Genomic DNA, 19,650 nt, shown 5'->3' on the forward strand with positions numbered 1-19,650 from the left:
GAGGGAAAGGGGTCCCCACACAAAAATATTCATAACACCTCCCCCCCCTTTTTGATAGCAAGTTATTGAAAAAGAGAATACTCATTGTTTGGGGAGTGGCTAACCAAATTAAAGAATGTGATGTAATGAAATAGTATAGTGTTGTAAGAAATAACAAAAATGGATGAATTCAGAGAAAGCTGGGAAGACCTGGAAGTTATACCATAAAATGAGTAGGATCAGAAAAACAATTTGTCCACTGACTCATATTGTACAAGACAAGAAATGTGAAAGATTTAATGAATGTGTGTGATCAATCTGATGACCAATTATGACTTCAGATTGATGATGAAGCATGTTTCCTTCCTATTGGTGGAAAGGTGAAGGACTGTATTGAGCTGGACATTTTTACATATTACTAACACGATATGCAAACAAATGTTTTGCTTATTATAAGGGAGAACATTTATTTGGGGAGGGAAAATGGGAATAGTAGTAGTGAAGTAAAAATATAATTATCGTCCTTTGTGCTGGAAGAGGACCAAAATGACATCACTATGTTGGGTTCAAGGTACAGTGTGTCCAACTGTAACTGAACAGACCAAGATGAGCTTGAAAGGCTCTACCACAGGTTAGACACAAATAGTACATATAAATATCTGGAATGGAGATGTCTCTAAATTTGTGCATTTCGTGTTTCTTTTATGGTACTACAGTTCTGCTTTGCTCATAGAATAAAGATAGAGGAAAAGAAAAAAGAAAAAGCCAGCAGCAAGACATTGGGGGAAAAAACACATAGAAGAGAAAAGAAAGAATTTCAGAAGAGATGTATACAAGAAGGACAATATAAGGTTAAATTTGACATATGCTTTTTAAAAAAATCTCTGATAGATTCACGGTTTCATATGTGTTCTCTTTCCTGTCCTTGGTTAATGATTGTCAAGTTCATAATAAAATCAATTTTAAAAGTTTTTCTTGGAAAAGAACTCTGGGAGATGACTAAAAACCATTACATTGAATTCCCAATCCCTATATTTATGCCCACCTGCATTTTTGATTTCCTTCACAAGCTAATTGTACAATATTTCAGAGTCTGATTCTTTTTGTACAGCAAAATAACGTTTTGGTCATGTATACTTATTGTGTATCTAATTTATATTTTAATATATTTAACATCTACTGGTCATCCTGCCATCTAGGGGAGGGGGTGGGGGGGGTAAGAGGTGAAAAATTGGAACAAGAGGTTTGGCAATTGTTAATGCTGTAAAGTTACCCATGCATATATCCTGTAAATAAAAGGCTATTAAATAAAAAAAAAAAAGAAAAGAAAAAAAAAAGTTTTTCTTGGGCTAATTTGTTCAAGCGTGTAACTCTCTTTTCTGAGAACTACTTGTCCAGAGTGCAGTAGTTTAGCTTGTGGACGGTCCTTTCTATACTCAAAATTGCTGCCTTCAGATGTAGGGGACAAACCTGTGAAGGAGTTGAGTAAGTCATCTAAAGACGATGTATAGTCAGTGACATTGGAAGAGATTGGTCGTCTCCAGATGAGCAGGGTATCAGCTTGGATGTTGATGAATTTCCCAAGCTGGATGGTCAGTTACTGAATAAATATCTATTAAATATATTATGCGCTAAGCTACAAAGACAAAGGTCAAGTGCGGGCTAGAACTTAAGAAAGTTAAAAAAAAAGGTTTCTGGAGGCTTCTCCCTAAGTAAATAAAACACAGTGCAGTAGTCCCTGCACTAGAGGGTTTCTCAGCTTAATGGGGAAGACAAACATGAAAAAGACCCGTCCGAAAAAGCCTTCTCGGTCTTGTCCGACTCTTGGTGACGCCGTTTGGAGTTTTCTTGACAAAGACCCTGGAATGGTTGGCCATTTCCTTCTCCAGCTCGATTTACAGATGCCCCAAAATGACTTACGTGGGATAGATCGGAGATAAAGAATAGAGGAAAGGCACAGGCTCCTTTTCAGTGTCCGCAATACAAAAGTGTGTAGAAGTTTTAGAAAAACTTTTGAGAAGCAAGTGTATTAATCTGTGAGCATCTGTTAATGCACGAGCAAAAGGAACTACGACTAACCAAACTTACGTACAATTTCTCTCCTCCTTAGGAAGAAATGAGGGGGCTTCGCCGGCAGTCACAAAAACAAAAACAAACTCTCCGGGGAAGTTTTCGCTCCTGCAGGCGTGGGGCCCGTCGGACGGCCCTTGCCGGCCCGCCTCCCCCGCCCCGCCCCGCCCCGCTCGGCCCCTCCTCCCCCGCCCTGCCCCGGCCTCCCGGGAATGGGTCCGCGGACGGGCGGGGCGGGGCGGGGGAGCCGGGCCAGGCCCGGGGGCGGCCCTCTCGCTGCGCCCGGCTCGCTTTCACTTCCCCTTCCAGCCCCTCCTGCCCGCGTCCTGAGGCTTTCTCGCGTCGGTCCCAGACTCCGTGGCCGAGTCGCGACCCTCGCCTTGGGGGTCTGGGAAGCGTGGTGAGTGTGGAGGGCGGGGAAGCGAGGGGTGGAGAGAGTGGGGGGGCCTCGGGAGGCGCCCCCCGGCTCAGCCTGGCCCGGGCCGGAGTTGGGGGCGGGGAGGAGTTCCGCGGGGGCCCCCTTTCAATGTCCCCTTCCCTTTCCTCACTTTGCCTTCCCCACTCTTCCTCTCTCCTCTAGGTCCAACTTCTTCACTTTCTTTTTCCTTTCTCCTTCTCTGTCCCCCTCCTCCCCCTCCCTTTACTCCTCCCCACTTTCTTCAACTTTCCCTTTTCTCCTCCCTCCCACTCCTCCGCCCTCCCTGTGCCCCCCGGGTTTGGATGTAAAGAAAGGAAAATAGCCCCAGGAGGAGTCAGGTGGGCCGGAAAGCGAGACCTTTGAAAGGTCAAGTGCGGGCTAGAACTTAAGAAAGTTAAAAAAAAAAAGGTTTCTGGAGGCTTCTCCCTAAGTAAATAACAGTGCTCCCCCCACACCCTCCGGCCCAGAAGAAAGGCTCGGTTCGGGGGATCCATTCGCTTGCCCCCTTTCCACGTGCCAGGCCCCGGGCGTAGGAGAGAACCAAAGTAGTCTCTGCTCGCTCCGTCTCACTTTCGGTTAAGAGTTTAGGTGCGCGGTTCTGCGCTGGACCCACGCCGCCAGCGTGACTTGGCGGCGGCGCGCTGGTGAGAGGCTGCGGCTGCGAGAGCCCGACGTTAACGTTAAGCCCCAGCCCCGGGAGGGTGAGCGCCTGCCTCTCAGGGGGTTGCATAAGAACGGACTATTTAACCCAGGCTTAAAAATTGCCGCTGCGCTTCCTGTCTGGTCGGGGGCCTGCGTCCCTCCTCCCCACCCCCACCGCCCCCTTTTCAGCCGGAGGATGCCGTGATCTGGTCTGGGCTTTGCCAGTATAAATAGCTTAAGATGCATTCGGCCACGAAGCTTTGTCAGTGTAATAAGTACAACGCTGCAAACTTTTGTAGTTAGGGCTAGGCCAGCCAGACTATCAAAGGAACATTTTGTTGAACCAGAGAGTGACAATTTTTAAAAATCGCATGGAATATCATGATAAGTAATGGAACAAGATAAATGTGCAGACCTCGGTGTATGATGAAGCAGTCATCATCGAAACGACTCGGATAAATGGAAAATAAAAACACGAAGTAGTTACCGTTTGCGGAATCCTATGCTGAACGCTGGGGAGACAATTTGGTACTGTTTAATAAACAGAAAAGTAAATCAGTGGAACAGGCTAGACGAGGAAAAATCGGAACAGAGTAATCCCGAAAACATAAATTACCCAGCAAAGAACTGTTCCCTTGGTACACAAAAGGCCACATTCTTGTTTGCCAGTAGGCTCCTTAGAGTTTGTTGCCAACAATAGTGTAACTGGAGAAAAACTTTCCTTTTGAAGTGAATTCCAAAGCAGTTATGGAAATTGATATATGAGTTTTGTGTTTCCAGGAGAGCAGTTGTTATAGAGGAGGAGCTTGCAGACTTTAGTAGATTTGAAACTAAAAAGAGAGATCTTAGGGATCTTAGAAAATATTTCTGTGTATTGTGATATTATATAATAAATATAATTTATTACATTTACATTTGATTGAGCAATTAATGTAGATTTCGAATTTTTCCATATCAGTGCTCAGCATGGCACCTTCTCCATAGTAGGCCCCCTACAAGTGTTTATTGAATTGAATTTCCTTAGCAAAGTTTTGTTTTTACTGGGCCCAATGTGGAGGTAGTGGTAGGAATCCTGGAGTTGGAGTCAAAATAGCCACATTTGAGACTAGTCTGCCATTTACTAGCTTTGTCATCTTGGGCAAATCATTTTATATTTCTGGGCCTCGGTTTCCCCATTTGTGAAATTGGAGTTTAGATTAGAGGATCTTTAAATCTCTTCCATCTGTATTTTTGACTTTCTTTATGGTCTTTCCAAGGTCTAGGTTCAACATTATGATTGAATTCTGAGGATTTTTAGATAATCTCTGGTGGACCTGGCTAATGAGCTTATTTGGAAAGAAACACATTTATCATATATATGATCCAAGAATTTTGCATGGCTGATTTTCTGGGTCTTCTTTTTCAAATTAAAAGCTTAGTTTTAAAATTGGAGAGACAATAAGTAAACATTTATTTAAGCACCTCCAATGTGCCAGGGACTGCTAAGTGCTGTAGATACAAAAAAGAGGCAAAAGATTTTTTGTCCTTCAGAAAGTTACAAACTCGTGGGGGAGACAAAGCAAACATATCAAGCTATATACAGGATAGGTAGGAAATAACAGCAGGAAGGCACTGATATTAAGTAGAAGATGGAATTTTCGTGGGGACTTGAAGCCAGAGGAAGGTCAAGAGTCAGGAGTGTTGGAGGTGGAGAGAAGGCCCCGGAGCTGGGAGATGAGGCATGATGTTCATGATACAGCTGCACCAGTGTTTCTGGATGAAAGAGAAGACAGTGATCAATAATGTCAAAAGTCAAGAATGAGGATTGAACAAAGGTCATGGAGTTTAGCAACTAAGAGATCATTGATAACTTGGAGAAAATGATTTCTTGGAATGATATCATCTGAAGCCACATTATAAGGGGGTTAAGAGATTGAGAGGAAAGTGAAGTTACCTGTATGGATGGCCTTTTCTAGGAAGTTAGATAAAAAGGGCAGAAGATATATAGTTTTGGATGGAAGGATTAAGATTCTACTTCCATTTATATGCCTTCCTTTTCATGAGAGTGCGTGTTTTTGAGGGTAAGGATTGTGCTAACTCTTTAGCTTTATCAATTTTTTACCACGAAGATGACTTTGTCACATAAAAAGATATTTTAAAATATTTGTTGAATTGGATTACATTTGTACTCATAAGGCTTTTCTGCTGAAGCTCTGGATATGTGCTTGCAAAAAAATATACCTAGAAAGGTCTAGTTGCTGTCAAATTAAAATGAAGCTGTTCACTAACTAAAATACACAATTTTTAGCTTTTTATTGACAAAACATATGCATGGGTAAATTTTCAACATTGACCCTTGCAAAAACTTCTGTTCCAAATTTTCCCCTCCTTCCCTCCACAGGCCCTCTCCCTAGATGGCAGGTAGTCCCATACATGTTAAATATGTTAAAGTACATGTTAAATCTAATATATGTATACCTATCTATACAGTTGTCTTGCTACACAAGAAAAATCGGATTTAGAAAGAAGGTAAAAATAATCTGAGAAGAAAAAAAACAAAAATGTAAACAAACAGTAACAGAAAGAGTCGAAATGCTATGTTGTGATCCACACCCATTTCCCAGTGTTCTTTCTCTGGGTGTAGCTGGTTCTATTCATTATTGATCAATTGGAACTGATTTAGATCCTCTCATTATTGAAGAGAGCTACGTCCATCAGAATTGATCATCATATAATATTGTTGTTTAAGTGTATAATGATCTCTTGGTTCTGCTCATCTCACTCAGCATCAGTTCATGTAAGTCTCTCCAGGCCTTTCTGTATTCATCCTGCTGGTCATAAAATACAAAATTTAATATAAAACTAGATTATAGATTAGAGTTCATTTTACAAATGAGGGAACTAAAGCGGGTAGAGGTGAATTGATTTGTGCAAAGTCCCATGGGTAGTAAGTGGCTGGGGAAGCCGAGCTCCTCGTGGCTCTTGATCCATTGCTTTTCCCGCCTCACCACTTTGATTATCTGGACAAAGAGATATCTCCTTTCTAAAACAATTGTCACTTTCAGGGGTGGGGTTATGTGTTGGAGGAGAGTGGAAGCAGGAGATTGTCTTGAATGTTGTATTCCTTTCGTAGCAATGCTCTGTGTTTTAGTTCTCTCATTTGATCAGCTTTTTGCTTTCACTTATTTCTCATGTTTCTCTCTGTAGGTGACATTGTCAATCCAATCCTAATGAAGTTTTGAGGGTTTGGCCTCCTTTCAAAGAAAGACATCCTTGTTAAATGAGCATGATTGCCAGAGGAGGGAAGGCTTTGTTTAAAACTACCTTGGGTTCAGGAAAACATGTGTTGATGAAGAATAAAGATGATAACTTGGGACAGAAATCCCATCTGCAGAAAAATGTGAGCTCTGGACAGGAACTCTTCCGCCAGCTCTTTAGGCAGCTTCGCTACCAAGACACTTCTGGGCCCCAAGAGGCCCTGGTCCGACTCCAAGAGCTTTCCAGATGGTGGCTGAGGCCAGACATCCACACAAAGGAAGAGATTCTGGAGCGATTGGTTCTGGAACAGTTCCTAACCATTCTGCCTGGTGACCTTCGGACCTGGGTTCTGCTTCATCACCCAGAGAATGGGAAGGAGGCGGTGGCTCTTGTGAAAGATCTTGAGAGTCACTTCAGTGATCAAGAAAGGGAGGTGAGAAGGGGAGCTAAGTCCATGACTGGGGAGAGGAGGGGAAAGATGAGGGGAGGGAGGTACATGGCTCTATTTGATGCCCACCACATCTGGAACCATCTGTTTTCCTGTCAAGGCCTGAGCCCTCAGGCCTTGGGAATATGATGGCTCTTGCCTTTCTTGCCAAAAAATGCCATAACTGAAAGCTGATTTAGTTCCCATGCTATTGCTCATCTCAAGTAGCATTAGCAATGAGGAAGCCTACAAGACTTAATGGGATCAAAGTTCAGAATCAAAGACTTGATTTCTAGTTCCAGTTCCTTCACAGATATCCTCAGTTCCTCATATGTGGAAGGAGGAAAATACCTTGACCACTTTCCTAGGGTTGTAAGAAAAGCATTGGGTAAAATAAAAAGTGCAACAGCAAACTATTATCTGGAAACATACTCAATTTCCTTGGCGAAAACAGAGCCTCATGAAAGTCTTTGTTGTACTAAATTTGTTTTTCTAAATAAAGTACTCACTGTCCTAAGATTTGGGTTTCCACTCCCAGACCTGAAGCTGGTTTAATCTTCCCTATAAACTTTGCTCTCCCTTATCTTCCTCATAGGAACTGGCCTGGAGTCCCCATTCTGCCATAACCCTCCTTTCCTAATGCTCTGAGTGATCTTTCTTCTGTGTCCATTCCAAAAGGTTCCCATTATTTCATTGCCACAGCAGAACCCCCAAATGGTCTTGTATTGAAAATTTCAGACTCTATTTCTGTTCCTCTCTGTGCATTTAAAACAAAAAAAAATTGTAGCTATATCTTCCCCCTTTTCTCCCCCCATCATTACTGTTAGTTGCTTTCCTCCATTTAAAAATTGAAAGAACAGGGAAAATAAAAATCCTTAAAACAAATAAGCATAGTCAGGTAAAACACATCCATATACTATTCATGTCCAGAAATGCAGCATTTCTATCTCTGAATCCCAGTCTCTTCATTTCTGCAAAGGTTTAGGGAAGAAACAAGCTGTTTTCTTTCAGTTCTTTGAAATCAAGCTTATTCTTTGTAATTTTGCCACATTCATTTTCTATTGTTTTGTGGTTGTTCTTTCCATTATGTGATTGACCTTGCTAACTTCTTTTCAAATTAATTCCATTCTAGGTCAATTCATAGCTACCCAGGATTCTCTGAAATCATCTCTTTTGTCATTTCTTAAAAGCACAATAATATTCCATTACATTCATAGACTACAATATGTTTAGCCATTCTGCAGTTGATGAGAACTCTTTTTTTCCTTTTTCCTTGTGATCTGCACTCTCCCCACATGTAATCTCTTTTTGCCTCAGTTTCTTCATTTATAAAATGGAGTTAACCTGCTTTCTAGGGTTGTTGTGAGTATAAAATGAGATAATTATACAGTACATTGCAGTGCTTAAAGCAATATATAAAAGTGCTAGGTGTTGTCATATTCCCTGTTTATGAGAAATAGTAAGTTTTGCCCTTCTTTTCTACATGAATGTTTTGTTTTGTTTCGTAACCGTTACTTCTTTTCTCTCTCTTCAGACTCTCAGAAAAGAGCTAATCCATTCCTATGTTCTTGGTCTTATTTAACACTCAGTCTTTGAAGACATTTTAGTTTTGAAAGGGACACTTGTGTCTTCTCAGTCTAATACAATGTTAGCGTTGTATTATACATTATATAGGTGTATGTGTATATTTTATTGTGTATGTGTATATGTATATCTTTTATCAAATAAAAACATGCTTTTCAGTTCTCTTTTCCATTAAAAGAACATTCCCCCTTCCTTCCCACCACTTATTGCCCAGCTTTTTAGGTTATATTCTTATTTGTAAATATATATCTTGTGCTTTGTGGAATATTTTGTTTTAAAATCTCTCATTTATAAAAGATGTTGCCTGGTCTTGTATCATCCCAGTGTGGTTTCTTGGTCCTTAAACTGATTCCTTCTGGCAGTATTTTTTCTTTGACCAGGAAGCTCTGGATTTTTTACCATGATATTTCCTGTGATTTCTTTTTGGTTTATTTTTCAAGAAGTAGTACATGAATTTTTTTCAGTCTTTACTTTGTTTTTAAGTTCTGCTGGATCAGGGCAGTTTTCATTTATGATTCCCTAAAAATGTAATAGTATTCAAGGTTTTGTTTTTGTTTTGGTTGAAAATCGTGACTTTCATGGTGATTCTTACATTAGCTATCCTTAACTTGTTTTTTAGGTTAGCCACATTTCAAAGAGTTTCAGCTTTCTCAGAAAGGAAGCTTGATTAATGCAGAAGTTGGCAAACTTTATTGATAAAAGGCCAAATAGTAAATATTTTAGATTTTGCAGGCCGAGAGACAAAATTGAGAATATTACATGTGTACCCGTATAACAAATTGTTTATTGATGAAATTCAAAATTTTTCATAATTTTTTAAATCTTGGTCAGCTGATGTGTGAGGAATGAACTTTTTATGGGGGGGAAGATTAAATTTCACTTAATTGGAGTCCTAATAGTGTTGCCTATCAAACTCCATTGCAAATGTTCATCTGTTAATGATGTTCTACAATGAGATTTTACATATTTCATCTTTGAAAATGTCTTCACACAGATACATGCTGTCAAATATTGATATCAGTCTTTGAACACTGGAAAGTATTTATAGAATTCTATCATATTCTTTTTAATTTCACCTTTTAGCAAGTTATTAGTTTGCAGATTAATCACTTCTATTTGAAGGTTAGATAGAAGCTCCTTAATTGCACAATTAAATTGATTTTGAAATATGGAAATTTCTTTTGCAATGGAAATCATGATCTAGAATACACTGCTAGAGTTGTAGTTTGAATTCTGGAAATACTGGAAATTTGGGGGCAATGGAGATGTTGTTTCTTATTTTAACTTTTGACAGTACTGGAAGTATATAAAATGGCTTGACATTACTTGTGATTCAAAGAGTTATTAGTTGTCATAGAACTGACTTTATTTGGACTCTCTCCTGCAGTAAAAGTTTTTCATACAAGTGCTGTTTCGCTTTGTAATTTTACCCTGAATTCATTAAGATTTGGACTTTCTTTTATTTGTTTTAAACTTGTCTAGTTCAGTTGCAAATTTGATTTCCTTGGAAAACCTCCTTCTGGATAGCATTCATTTTCCATATTGTTTATGCTTTTAATAGGTTTTTATCTATCTCATATTTATTTTTTAATTTAAACATTATTTTAAAAGTTTATCAAGCATTTATTTTTTCCCCTTTTGCCCCCTTCCCCCAAAAGAAAAAGAAAAAACATAGCAGTCTTTTTTCTCAGCTTTGTCCGAATGACCTAATGTGGTAGACAATTCCTCCCTTCAAATATGCCCACATCTTAACTACTTATTTGAAAATTTTGATATTTTGTTTTCTTGTCTGATTCCTGTCTTGTTTTTCGTTTTGTCCTGATAATGAGTGGTCTATAAATTCATTTTTTAAAACACTCAATCCCTCAATATCTTAGATCACAATTAACACTTTTGAAAATATGGTAAAACATGTGGATCCCTTTCAGAATGATATTTTTAAATATATCAAATAAAACACATAAAATTGCAATAGGAAACCAGTCATATTGAAACACACTTATGAAATGGTGAAAAACATCCTCTGTGTGTCTGCTAGCCAAGGGAAACGTTCCTACTTTCAGTAAGGGTGGGGACTAGATTTGTATTTCATTGATGAAGGGATTCCTTTTCCCTGTGTAGGTTAGCTCCTTTTTTTGCCATTTAGAGCTGCCTAGATTCAAAGTTGCCAGTCTTTGCAGGAAGCAGACTAAAGAGTACAGCAGACCCTGCAGGATATTTTAAATTTCTGACCAAACTACTTAATAAAAAGAATTTTGGAGTATTTCTTTTGGCCTAGAAACACTGAAAAAAATTATTGAGACACTGAGTAAGGCACCTTGAACCAAGAAAGTTAGGGAACCTTTGCCTAGACCCCTGAGGAGTTGACATGACAGTGTCCTGAGCCACACAGCTGGTAAGTGTCAGAAAGGTGGGATTTAAATCCAAGTGTTCCTAAGGATAGTTCTCCATCAAATTACCAAAACCAAGTGTAGAGTTCCTTCTCTGTTAGTCTTTCCTTTTCTCCTGCAGTTTTGAGGCTTTAGTCTTACTATCTGCATCTCTGTCCCTCCTGATATTTTCCCCTCAGGGACTTCAGCCTCCCTCGCAGCTTTTGCTCTCACCTTTATTTCTATCAGTGGTAGCATTCTTCTGACCATCAGCCTCCAAATTTTGGAGGCATCTTTGACTTTTTCCCAATAATAATCATAGCTGATATTTATCTCGCAGTTATTACTCTTAATATATAAAGTAGTTTTCTCTAACCTTCCTTTCTCCCTTAGTGTGCTACCTTCCTTTCTTTCCATTCTTCTTTTAAGACCAGCAAGACATAAAAAATGGACTTCCTGCTCTTCTAATTAGACTCTGTAACCCTTGATGATAATCAGCATTCAAAGGAAACACGTGTATTTCATCATGTTAGGCTATAAGGAATTTGTTCTTATTTTGTCCCTTGTCTGTTCCTGTTTACCTTTTTATATTTCTCTCAGCTTTTGTTTGAACTTCAGAATTTTTCTAGAATGCTATCTTTTCTTCAGACGGTTTTGGAAGTTCTCTAAACCAGGGCTTCATAAACTTTTTCCACTTGTAACCTCTTTTCTCCTGAGAGATATTTATGTGACTCTGGATATATAGGTATATAAAGTAGGATACAAATCAAACATTTACTAATAATCATAATTTCACAACTCCCCATATGGATTTATAACCTACAGTTTAAGAAGTTTTGCTCTAATCTATTAAAAAAAATTTTTTTACTCTTTATATTATACTTATTTTTTTCTAAGTAAGATATTCTTAGTTGTAAGCCTACATGCTTTACCATCTAGAAGATTGTATTTAAAATTCTCCTTTTCTTCATAGTGGTGGCTACTCAAATGTATGTGATCGTAACTATAGGTCTTTATTATTTTGAATTCTTTCTGCCTACTTTTAGTATTTTTTCTATAACCTATATAGAAGGTTTGGCTTTTGGCTATAATGTTCTGGGAGTTTTCATTTTGAATTTTTTCACGAAGTGATCAATAGATTTCTGTTTCCACTTTGCCCACTGTTTCTAAGGGATCTGGACAATTTTCTTTAACGATTTCGTGAAATATGATGTCTAGGCTCTTTTTTTGTTCATGGCTTTCAGATAACCAATTATTATTCTTTTTTAAAATTTAAAACTAAATACAAAATAAAAAAAAATAAAAGACAGAAAAAGAAATTTTAACAAATTATAAAACATTGTAATTTGCCCAGCAGAACACCAGGGAGGATTCAAAATATGTCACAATAAATTTCCATTTCAAGAAAGTGTTTATAATAATAGAAGAGATTATGTTCATGACTATCCAATTTTCTTTGCTTCCTTGTATGTTATTCCCTTGTTCTCTGCAGTGTACTTTTTACTTTATTCTTTTTACCTCCTTTCATCTTCCCATCTCCCCTAAGCAGGTTATAGTTGACTGGGTATATTTAATATGCATATACACATATATATTCATACCCACACCCATACATATATCTAATACACATATTATACATCCGCATGCATACATACACATTTAGATGTAGACATGCATCTAAAACAATATTAATATGTTTGATGTAATGTAAACAGGCTGCAATTAAGCATAGGTATTTTATGTATAATATAAACATGCATTTATATCAATATTAATAGGGCTGAAATATAAAGTAGATTTCTCTCTTAATTGAATCTTTAAGTTTGATTTTAATCTGAGATCAGTGATTACTAGCCCTACATTTTTTTTCTAATAAATTATATTTCTGATCCTTGTTATAGAGGTTGTGTATATATTTTTTATTTCTTGTCCCTGCTAACTCTTCTACTTTAATTCCTTTCCTTAACTTGCCTTGCCTATTACTTAATCTCTCTCTATCCATGGATCCCTCTCTTGCCTTCTTCCTCTGTCTTTCCTTCTTTATCCCATTCCCATTAATAGACATACCATATCCCATTTCTGTAAATCTAAATGCCCTTCTGTACCCTACCTTATTCTATTTCCTCTCTCCCTTATTTCTTTATAAATTTTGGAAAGATCTAGACCTTTCGTGATATGAATGAAATTTTCCCTATTGAACTCATTCCCAATGTGATTAGGTTTTCAGAACTACCAGCCCTCCTCTCCCTTCTAATGCCTCTAAGTTCTTTCTCTGTACCTCATCTGTATAACATAATTATTGTTTTTACCTTTTTCTGGACAGTTTTGCTTTTTAGAATCACATCATATTCAGGTCTGCCCCAATCTTTCTTTTGAACTACTCACTTACTGATGTCAGTCTTAAACATCTTAAACATATATGACTTACATTTCCATGTAAGAAACATGAACAATTTGTCCTTGATGAGTTCCTTGAAATTAATCTTTTGCATTTTATTTTTTTAAATACATATTGCTTTATGAATCATATTAGGAGAGAAAAATCAGAGCAAAAGGGGAAAAACCAAGAGAGAAATTTAAAAAACAGAAAAAAAGAATTGAACAAAGCATGTGATGATTTACATTCAGTTTCCTTAGTTCTTTTTCTGGATACAGATGACATTTTCTGTCCAGTCTGGGACTGCTTTAGATCACTGAACCTCTGTAGAAGCAAGCCTTTAATAGATGATCATCACACAGTTTTGCTGTTATTGTGTACAATATATTCCTGATCCTGTTTGTTTTGCTCAGCATCAGTTCATGTAAATTTTTCTAGATTTTTAAAATCAGCTGGCCCATTATTTTTCATAGAACAATAATATTCCATTACCTTTATATACCAAACTTGGTTAGCCACTCCCCAATTGATGGGCATCTACTCATTTTCTAATTCTTTGCTACCACAGAAAGAACTGCTACAAACATTTTTGCATATGTGAGTCCTTTTCCCTCCCTTATGATGAAATTAATCTTTAAATTTTCTATTGAGTTCAGATTTGGTTGTGACAAAGTCCTGAAAATCCGTGAGTTTGTTGAAGTCCAATTTTTTTCGTTCAATATTACGCTTAGTTTTGCTTTCTATAATATTTTTGGCCACATGTCTAATTCTCTTCATTCCCAGTATATCTCATTCCAGGTCCTGCAATCTTTTTTTTTGTGGCTGCTAATAAATCCTGTACAATTCTAATTGTAGCTCCAGCATATTTGAATTGTTTTTGTTGTCTTCTTGTAAAATTTTCTCTTTGATCTGGGGGTTTAAAAATTTAGCAATAATATTCCTATGTGTTTTCCTTGTAAAATCTCTTTGAGGTGTTAATCAATGGATTTTTACTATTTTTATTTTCCCCTCATGTTCTGTCACTCTAGGACAATTTGATTATTTCTTATATTATTGTGTCATATTGTATTTTTGGTCATAGGTTTAGGTAGTTCAATTTTATATTTTCTTAATGTGTTCTCCAGATCTGTTGTTTTTCTTCTAATATGCTCTACATTCTTTTCTGTTTTTTTCCATTTTTAGCTTCACTGGTTTCCCCTTGCCCATTCTGTTTTTCAAGGAATTATTTTCTTCCTTAAGACTTTGTATCTCCTTTTCTAGTTTTTCTTATTTTCTAGTTTCCTTGTTTTTCTTGGATGGCTCTTATTTGTTTATTTTAGCTTTCCTCAAACTCTCTCATGTGATTTTTAAAGTCTTTGAGTTTTTCAGTAAATTCTTTCTGGACAAGTAGTCATTTAACAATACTCTTTGGGGTAGAAAAGGGTTTTTAAATTTCCCTGTCATTCTCTGAAGATGATCCCTGGTCTTCCCTATTCCCATAGAAAGTTTCTATGGTTGAGTTCTTTGCCTGTTCATTTTTTGTTTTTTTTTTTAAAAAAGATGACTATTAGGGTAAATACCTCTAATCCTGGGGTGAGAGTGGGGAAGAGAATGGTACCTCTGGATTCACTTCAGTCTCCCCGCTGGCCTGGAATCACAAATCAAAATCTCCACCCTCTTGCAAGTGCCTGTAGCCAGCAACCTTCTGGCCCACTCTCTGGGTAAGCTGGTTCTTTTTGTCCATAGGCTGAGTCTTTGCAGCACAACTGGGCCTGGTGTTCCTATTCAGCAGATGTTCCCTCAGTCTTCCCAGATTCAGACCCCCCAACTCCTCATGGCTGTCCCACAGGTGAAAGTTCCTGTAGTTGTGGCTGTAGGCTCCCTATGGCTATTTCTGCAGATATAATCTGAAGGTGTCTACACTTCATACTGGTTAAAACCCTGGTCCTGGGGTCTTCATGTCTTTGCAGATTGTCCCAAGAAGGATGTGTTTTATTTGCTTTTCACTGGGTTTGTATTAGCCCTGAGGCAAAATTTTGTATTGTTTGAGGGGGAAATCTGGAGAGCCTGGAATTTTCTGACTTACTCTGACTTTATCCCAGAATCCTCCCAAATCTAGTTATTCTTACTTTTGTCCCTCTCCTTAATCTGTTTTCTAGGTCAGTTGTTTTTGTTATCAGATACCCTACCTACATTTTCTTTTTCTTTTGACTTTAATTTTTCTTGTCTCATGGACTCTTTGGCTTCTATTTGGTTTTTAGAGATTTTTTTTGCTTTTACAAGATTTTGTACCTCTTGTGCCAACCTAATTCCCTTTCTAATTCTTTCTTCCATATATCTTTTTTTTTCCCCTCTAGCACTATCATTTATAAAACCTTTTTAAAAACCTTTTTAATTCTTTATTTCTTCTAGATTATTAATTGAATTTGTACTTATGCTGTTTGTTTGTTTTTCCTTGAGGATTTACTTGTAACTGTTTTGGAATAATTTTCTTTTTCTAGGTTTGTAACTTGAACTACCCTGTCTACATAATAGCATTTTATGTTAGGGCTGGTATTTTGTCCATTTCTGAAGTGAAAGTTTAGATTAGCCTTGCTACTACTTTCTTGGAGTATCGAGTATTGTGTTGGTCTAGGATCTCAAGGCAGACTAATTCAGGAGTAAAGTATGATCATTTTCTGCTGGTTTGAGCTCTGCAAATTCCTGATCTGGGTTTGGGTCCAAGAAATAGTGGACTGTTACTGGACTCGGCCATTGTTAGCCAGCTGGACATCTCTACTGGCTAAGAGAGACTGAACTGCCAGCTCTGCTTTAGTATGGGATTCCTGTGCCGATTATTCCTTTGCAGGCTTCTAGCTGGGCCAGAATTTGGAACTGAAACTGCATTCTGCTCCCACTGTCAGCTACACAGAGCTGATTGATTCTGGATGGGACTTAGCTTGACTACTTGGGTATACAGGCTAGGGTCTGCCACTGCTCTTTATTCTGGAATATCTGGATTCTGGAATACTGGGCATTGGTCCCTTTTTCAATATGCCCTGGATGTTTGAGCCTGTGTTGGGTAGTAAGGGACAGAGGTGCCAGTTAGCACCTGTTGCTTTTTTTTCAGTGAAGAGTCCAGTGCCCAGGATGGATGTGGGACATCTTGCACCAGTGCGGTGTCCTTCTGGCCTGATACTGTCTCCAGTGTCCTTAGATTTCTGTTTCCCTATGCCAGTCAGGAAACACACAAAAGATTCTTGACTTTGACCATTGGGGTGCTATCTGGTCCTTTTCTAGATCTGCTTGGAGAAATTTGGGATGGGGAGCTCGCTTTTTATTACACTGCTGTCATGTCTCTCCCCTTTCAGGGCACTTTCTACTGTACTGTACCTTAGTGTTAAACTAGATGAATTTGAAAATGCCTTTCACTCTCTTTGGAATCCAGTCTCCCAGGGCTGTGGAAAGGAAAGCACTTGGTCATCCTTCCAATGCCTTAAGCATGGTTGATACCCCACACCTTTGTGATCCAAGAAGGATTTTCCCTACTTGTTTTCTGAGTGCTGTCCTTTCTACCCTTCATCCCTCCAGGATGGTGGTTTCTTCTCTTAGATTCAGATTCCTTCATGATGATTATTAACTCACAGGCCCAACTGTACCCCCTTGTTTGCAGGTCTCAGACCAAGCTCAGGTTCAAGATGTGCTGTGGATGGGGACTACATCTCTGGGAGCAGCACAGGAATCACATCCTATTCCATCCCTCAGGAGTTACTCCTCACACAGGACCTACTTGGACTCTGATTATGACACAGGGATGTTCCACCTTCAGGATCCTCCAAATGGTATTTTCACTGTTCCTCACATTGGGGTCCCACCTCAACTGACCTGTTCCTCCATCCTTCTCTTTGTAGCAGCTTCTCTTCACCTTACACTGCCCCACACTTGCTCTGTCTTTCCTTCTACACTTTTTTTTCCAGCATGTTTCCTTGAGAAGAATCTTGATTTAGAGAAGTTTCTAAGGTAAGTATACCTGTACCTTTTTTTATCATCATTCCTTTTCAGCTTCTTGGGAGTGGGGTGGGATGTTATTTCAACTATGTTGGAGACCCAGAATCACACTAGAAGGCCTGGACTTTGATCTGGACCCATCACCTATTACCTGTGTGACTTTGGGGGAAATCTCTTAAATTTTGTGGGCTTCAGTTTAAAAGGAAAGAATTGAAAGGATTCTTTCTAGATCTTCCACTTGTAAGTTCTGTGCACCAGTTTGGTTGAAAAGACCTGAGTTTTGGTTTATGCCTGAGTCTCAGCTTTGTTAGTTACTAGCTGCGTTGGTCATTTTTTTCTGCTCCCTGGCTTCATTCACACTCCAAACCATTGTCCCACCTCCATGGTATAGTGACCATTGCCATGTACACAGGGAAAACTTAAGAACTGATTCTGTTTTCTAATTTCTAATTCCAAAACAGTTAAAACCTTGGGGAAAGACTATTTCTTTTTGTGTCTGTTGAGCTGGGGTTGTTAGTGGAAGGATGGGGGGGGAAGGGGGGGAACTTCCTGGGCAAGGGTCTCCCTCATGCCCCTTTCTTTCTCTTTAGTTCCTCCAACTCCCCAAATCCCTGCTGTTCCTCAAGAGGAGAGCACAGGTCAGATGATGGCCATGTCTCCAGAAGCCAAATCACAGGTAAATTGTAGCTTTCTTTGTCCAGGCTGAGATTGTCACTGTAGCTCTTTCCCTTGTCCTGGGATTTCTCTATCCACAGCAAGCAGCCTTCTGACATTTCAGGACTGGTGATCTCTGACAGGGTTCCGAATTTTTCTTTCTGGGTCTCTTCCCAACCTTAGAAACAGATATTGCCTCTCGTGCCCTTTTGTAGATGGTGGGATTGTCCCTGGGACGACAGAATTGGTTTGTTTCAGGACTCTGTGACGTTCGAGGATATAGCCATATACTTCAGTAAGGCAGAATGGCCACATCTGTCCCCTGCTCAGCGGGCCCTGTACAAGAAAGTGATGCTGGAGAATTATCGGAATTTGGCCTCTCTAGGTAAGACCCTTCCCCATTCCTGCCTAAAGCAGTCACTGGTTGCTTGATACCTGCTTCTTTGCTTATAATGTTCGGAAGTCACACTTTCTGACTCCCCCTTCACCAGGATTGCCAGGCAGGGCTTGTTCTATGTCACTTTGCAATGAGACAGAAATCTTTTTAGCTTGTTCCCCTGGAGACATTTCCCATAGAAGTTACATCTGCGTAATTTGAAGTATACAATACATCAGTCTTGTTGTCTGCATGGCTCTCCATCCTCCTTAGCACCTCCATTTTGTTGAGGTCATTTTTTTTTTTTTTTTTGTATGGGAGCTAATGGTCTGTTAGATTATTAAGGTGTTACCTCTGCAGATTTTCCCATTCTGATAATTCCCAGGCTTCTTCCCCTCTCCACCCAGGAAAAAAGGGTAACTGGGCTAGTTTTTTTCCCTGCTCTTTGGGAGCACATAGTGTTCAGCTTCCTTTCTTGGTCCCTTCTTTTCCCTTAATGCCTTCCTCCCATAGACTTCCTGGATCCTCAAGATAGAGGATCAAGGGAGAAGTATGCAATTCCCTTCTTGATCCTCCTTCATTCCCTTACCTTTGAGCAGTACGTCCATTTCCCAAACCTGCTGTGATTTCCAAGCTGGAGGAGGTATCATGGGACCTTCAGGAAACTCCGGACCAAGTAGATCTGAAAAATACTCATGCAGGTGAGAAGGAAAACCTTTGATTTCTTCCTCTTACTGATCCTGCGGGTTTGCCTCTAAGACTTTGTGGCACAGTGAAAAAAGCTTTGGACTTGTTGTTTTGACCTGACACTCAGCTCTCTGAATCTGGGTAAATGTTCCCCTTTGAAGCTTGGCTTATTCTTCCCTTAAATGATATTTATACTGTCTGCCTTACTGGGCTGGGGTAGGTGAAGTATTTTTAAGATTTACAAAATTCCATAGAAATAAGAATTATTATTATTATTATTATTCGTTGTATTGAAATATTTGGAGGCTAGAAAATGTTATCTGTAGTCATATGAAAAAATTCTTTAAATTACCATTGATTAGAGCAATATAAATTAAAACAACTCCAAAGAACCATCTCACACCTCTCTGATTGGCTAATATGATGAAAAAAGGAAATTGACAAATGTTGGAGGAATTGTGGGAGAATTGGGAAACTAATGTGCTGTTGGAGTTGTGAGCTGATTCAGCCATTCTGAAGAGCAATTTGGAAGTATGCCCAAAGGACTTTGACCTAGCCCTATTAGGTTTGTTGCTTTTAATTAGGTTGGTATATCAAAGAGATCAAAGAACTAGGAAAAGGTCCTATATGTAAAAAAGTATTTATGACAACTCTTTGCGGTGACCAAAAAAAAAAAAAAAAAAAAAAAGGAAATTGGAAGGATGCTCATTAATTGGGGAATAGCTGGACAAGTTGTGGTATATGATTGTAGTGGAATATTATTATATGAGTGTTGAATAAAATGGTTTCAGAAAAACCTGGGAAGACTGATATGAACTGATGCTGAGTGAAGTAAGCAGAACCAGAAGAATATTGTACACACAG

At 38.8% G+C, this 19,650-nt stretch overlaps 1 protein-coding gene and 1 long non-coding RNA gene across 6 annotated transcripts in view; one reads left to right on the forward strand and one right to left on the reverse strand.

Moving 5' to 3' along the window:
- Nucleotides 1-2,229: 2,229 nt before the first annotated feature.
- LOC100933293 (zinc finger protein 420) overlaps nt 2,230-19,650 on the forward strand; it is a 36,670-nt gene continuing 19,249 nt past the window's right edge. The window contains exons 1-7 of one of the 5 annotated variants that reach the window (XM_031960113.1): nt 2,231-2,449; nt 6,296-6,779; nt 16,735-16,903; nt 17,660-17,745; nt 17,982-18,108; nt 18,699-18,800; nt 19,578-19,626. In XM_031960113.1, the coding sequence (XP_031815973.1) occupies nt 6,369-6,779; nt 16,735-16,903; nt 17,660-17,745; nt 17,982-18,108; nt 18,699-18,800; nt 19,578-19,606 (924 nt within the window). In that variant the 5' untranslated portion in view covers nt 2,231-2,449; nt 6,296-6,368 and the 3' untranslated portion in view covers nt 19,607-19,626. Of the gene's footprint in view, nt 2,450-2,748; nt 3,638-6,295; nt 6,780-16,734; nt 16,904-17,659; nt 17,746-17,981; nt 18,109-18,698; nt 18,801-19,577; nt 19,627-19,650 lie in introns of those variants that run through there. The other 4 variants (XM_031960108.1, XM_031960119.1, XM_031960092.1 and 1 more) reach the window with 4 other exon arrangements.
- LOC116422422 lies at nt 17,043-18,759 on the reverse strand. Its single transcript, XR_004233048.1, has 2 exons — nt 18,689-18,759; nt 17,043-18,059 (listed from the first exon to the last, which is right to left on the reverse strand). It is a non-coding gene; the product is annotated as an uncharacterized LOC116422422 (long non-coding RNA).

Source organism: Sarcophilus harrisii, chromosome 1, assembly GCF_902635505.1.
Source record: "Sarcophilus harrisii chromosome 1, mSarHar1.11, whole genome shotgun sequence".
NCBI lineage: Eukaryota > Metazoa > Chordata > Mammalia > Dasyuromorphia > Dasyuridae > Sarcophilus > Sarcophilus harrisii.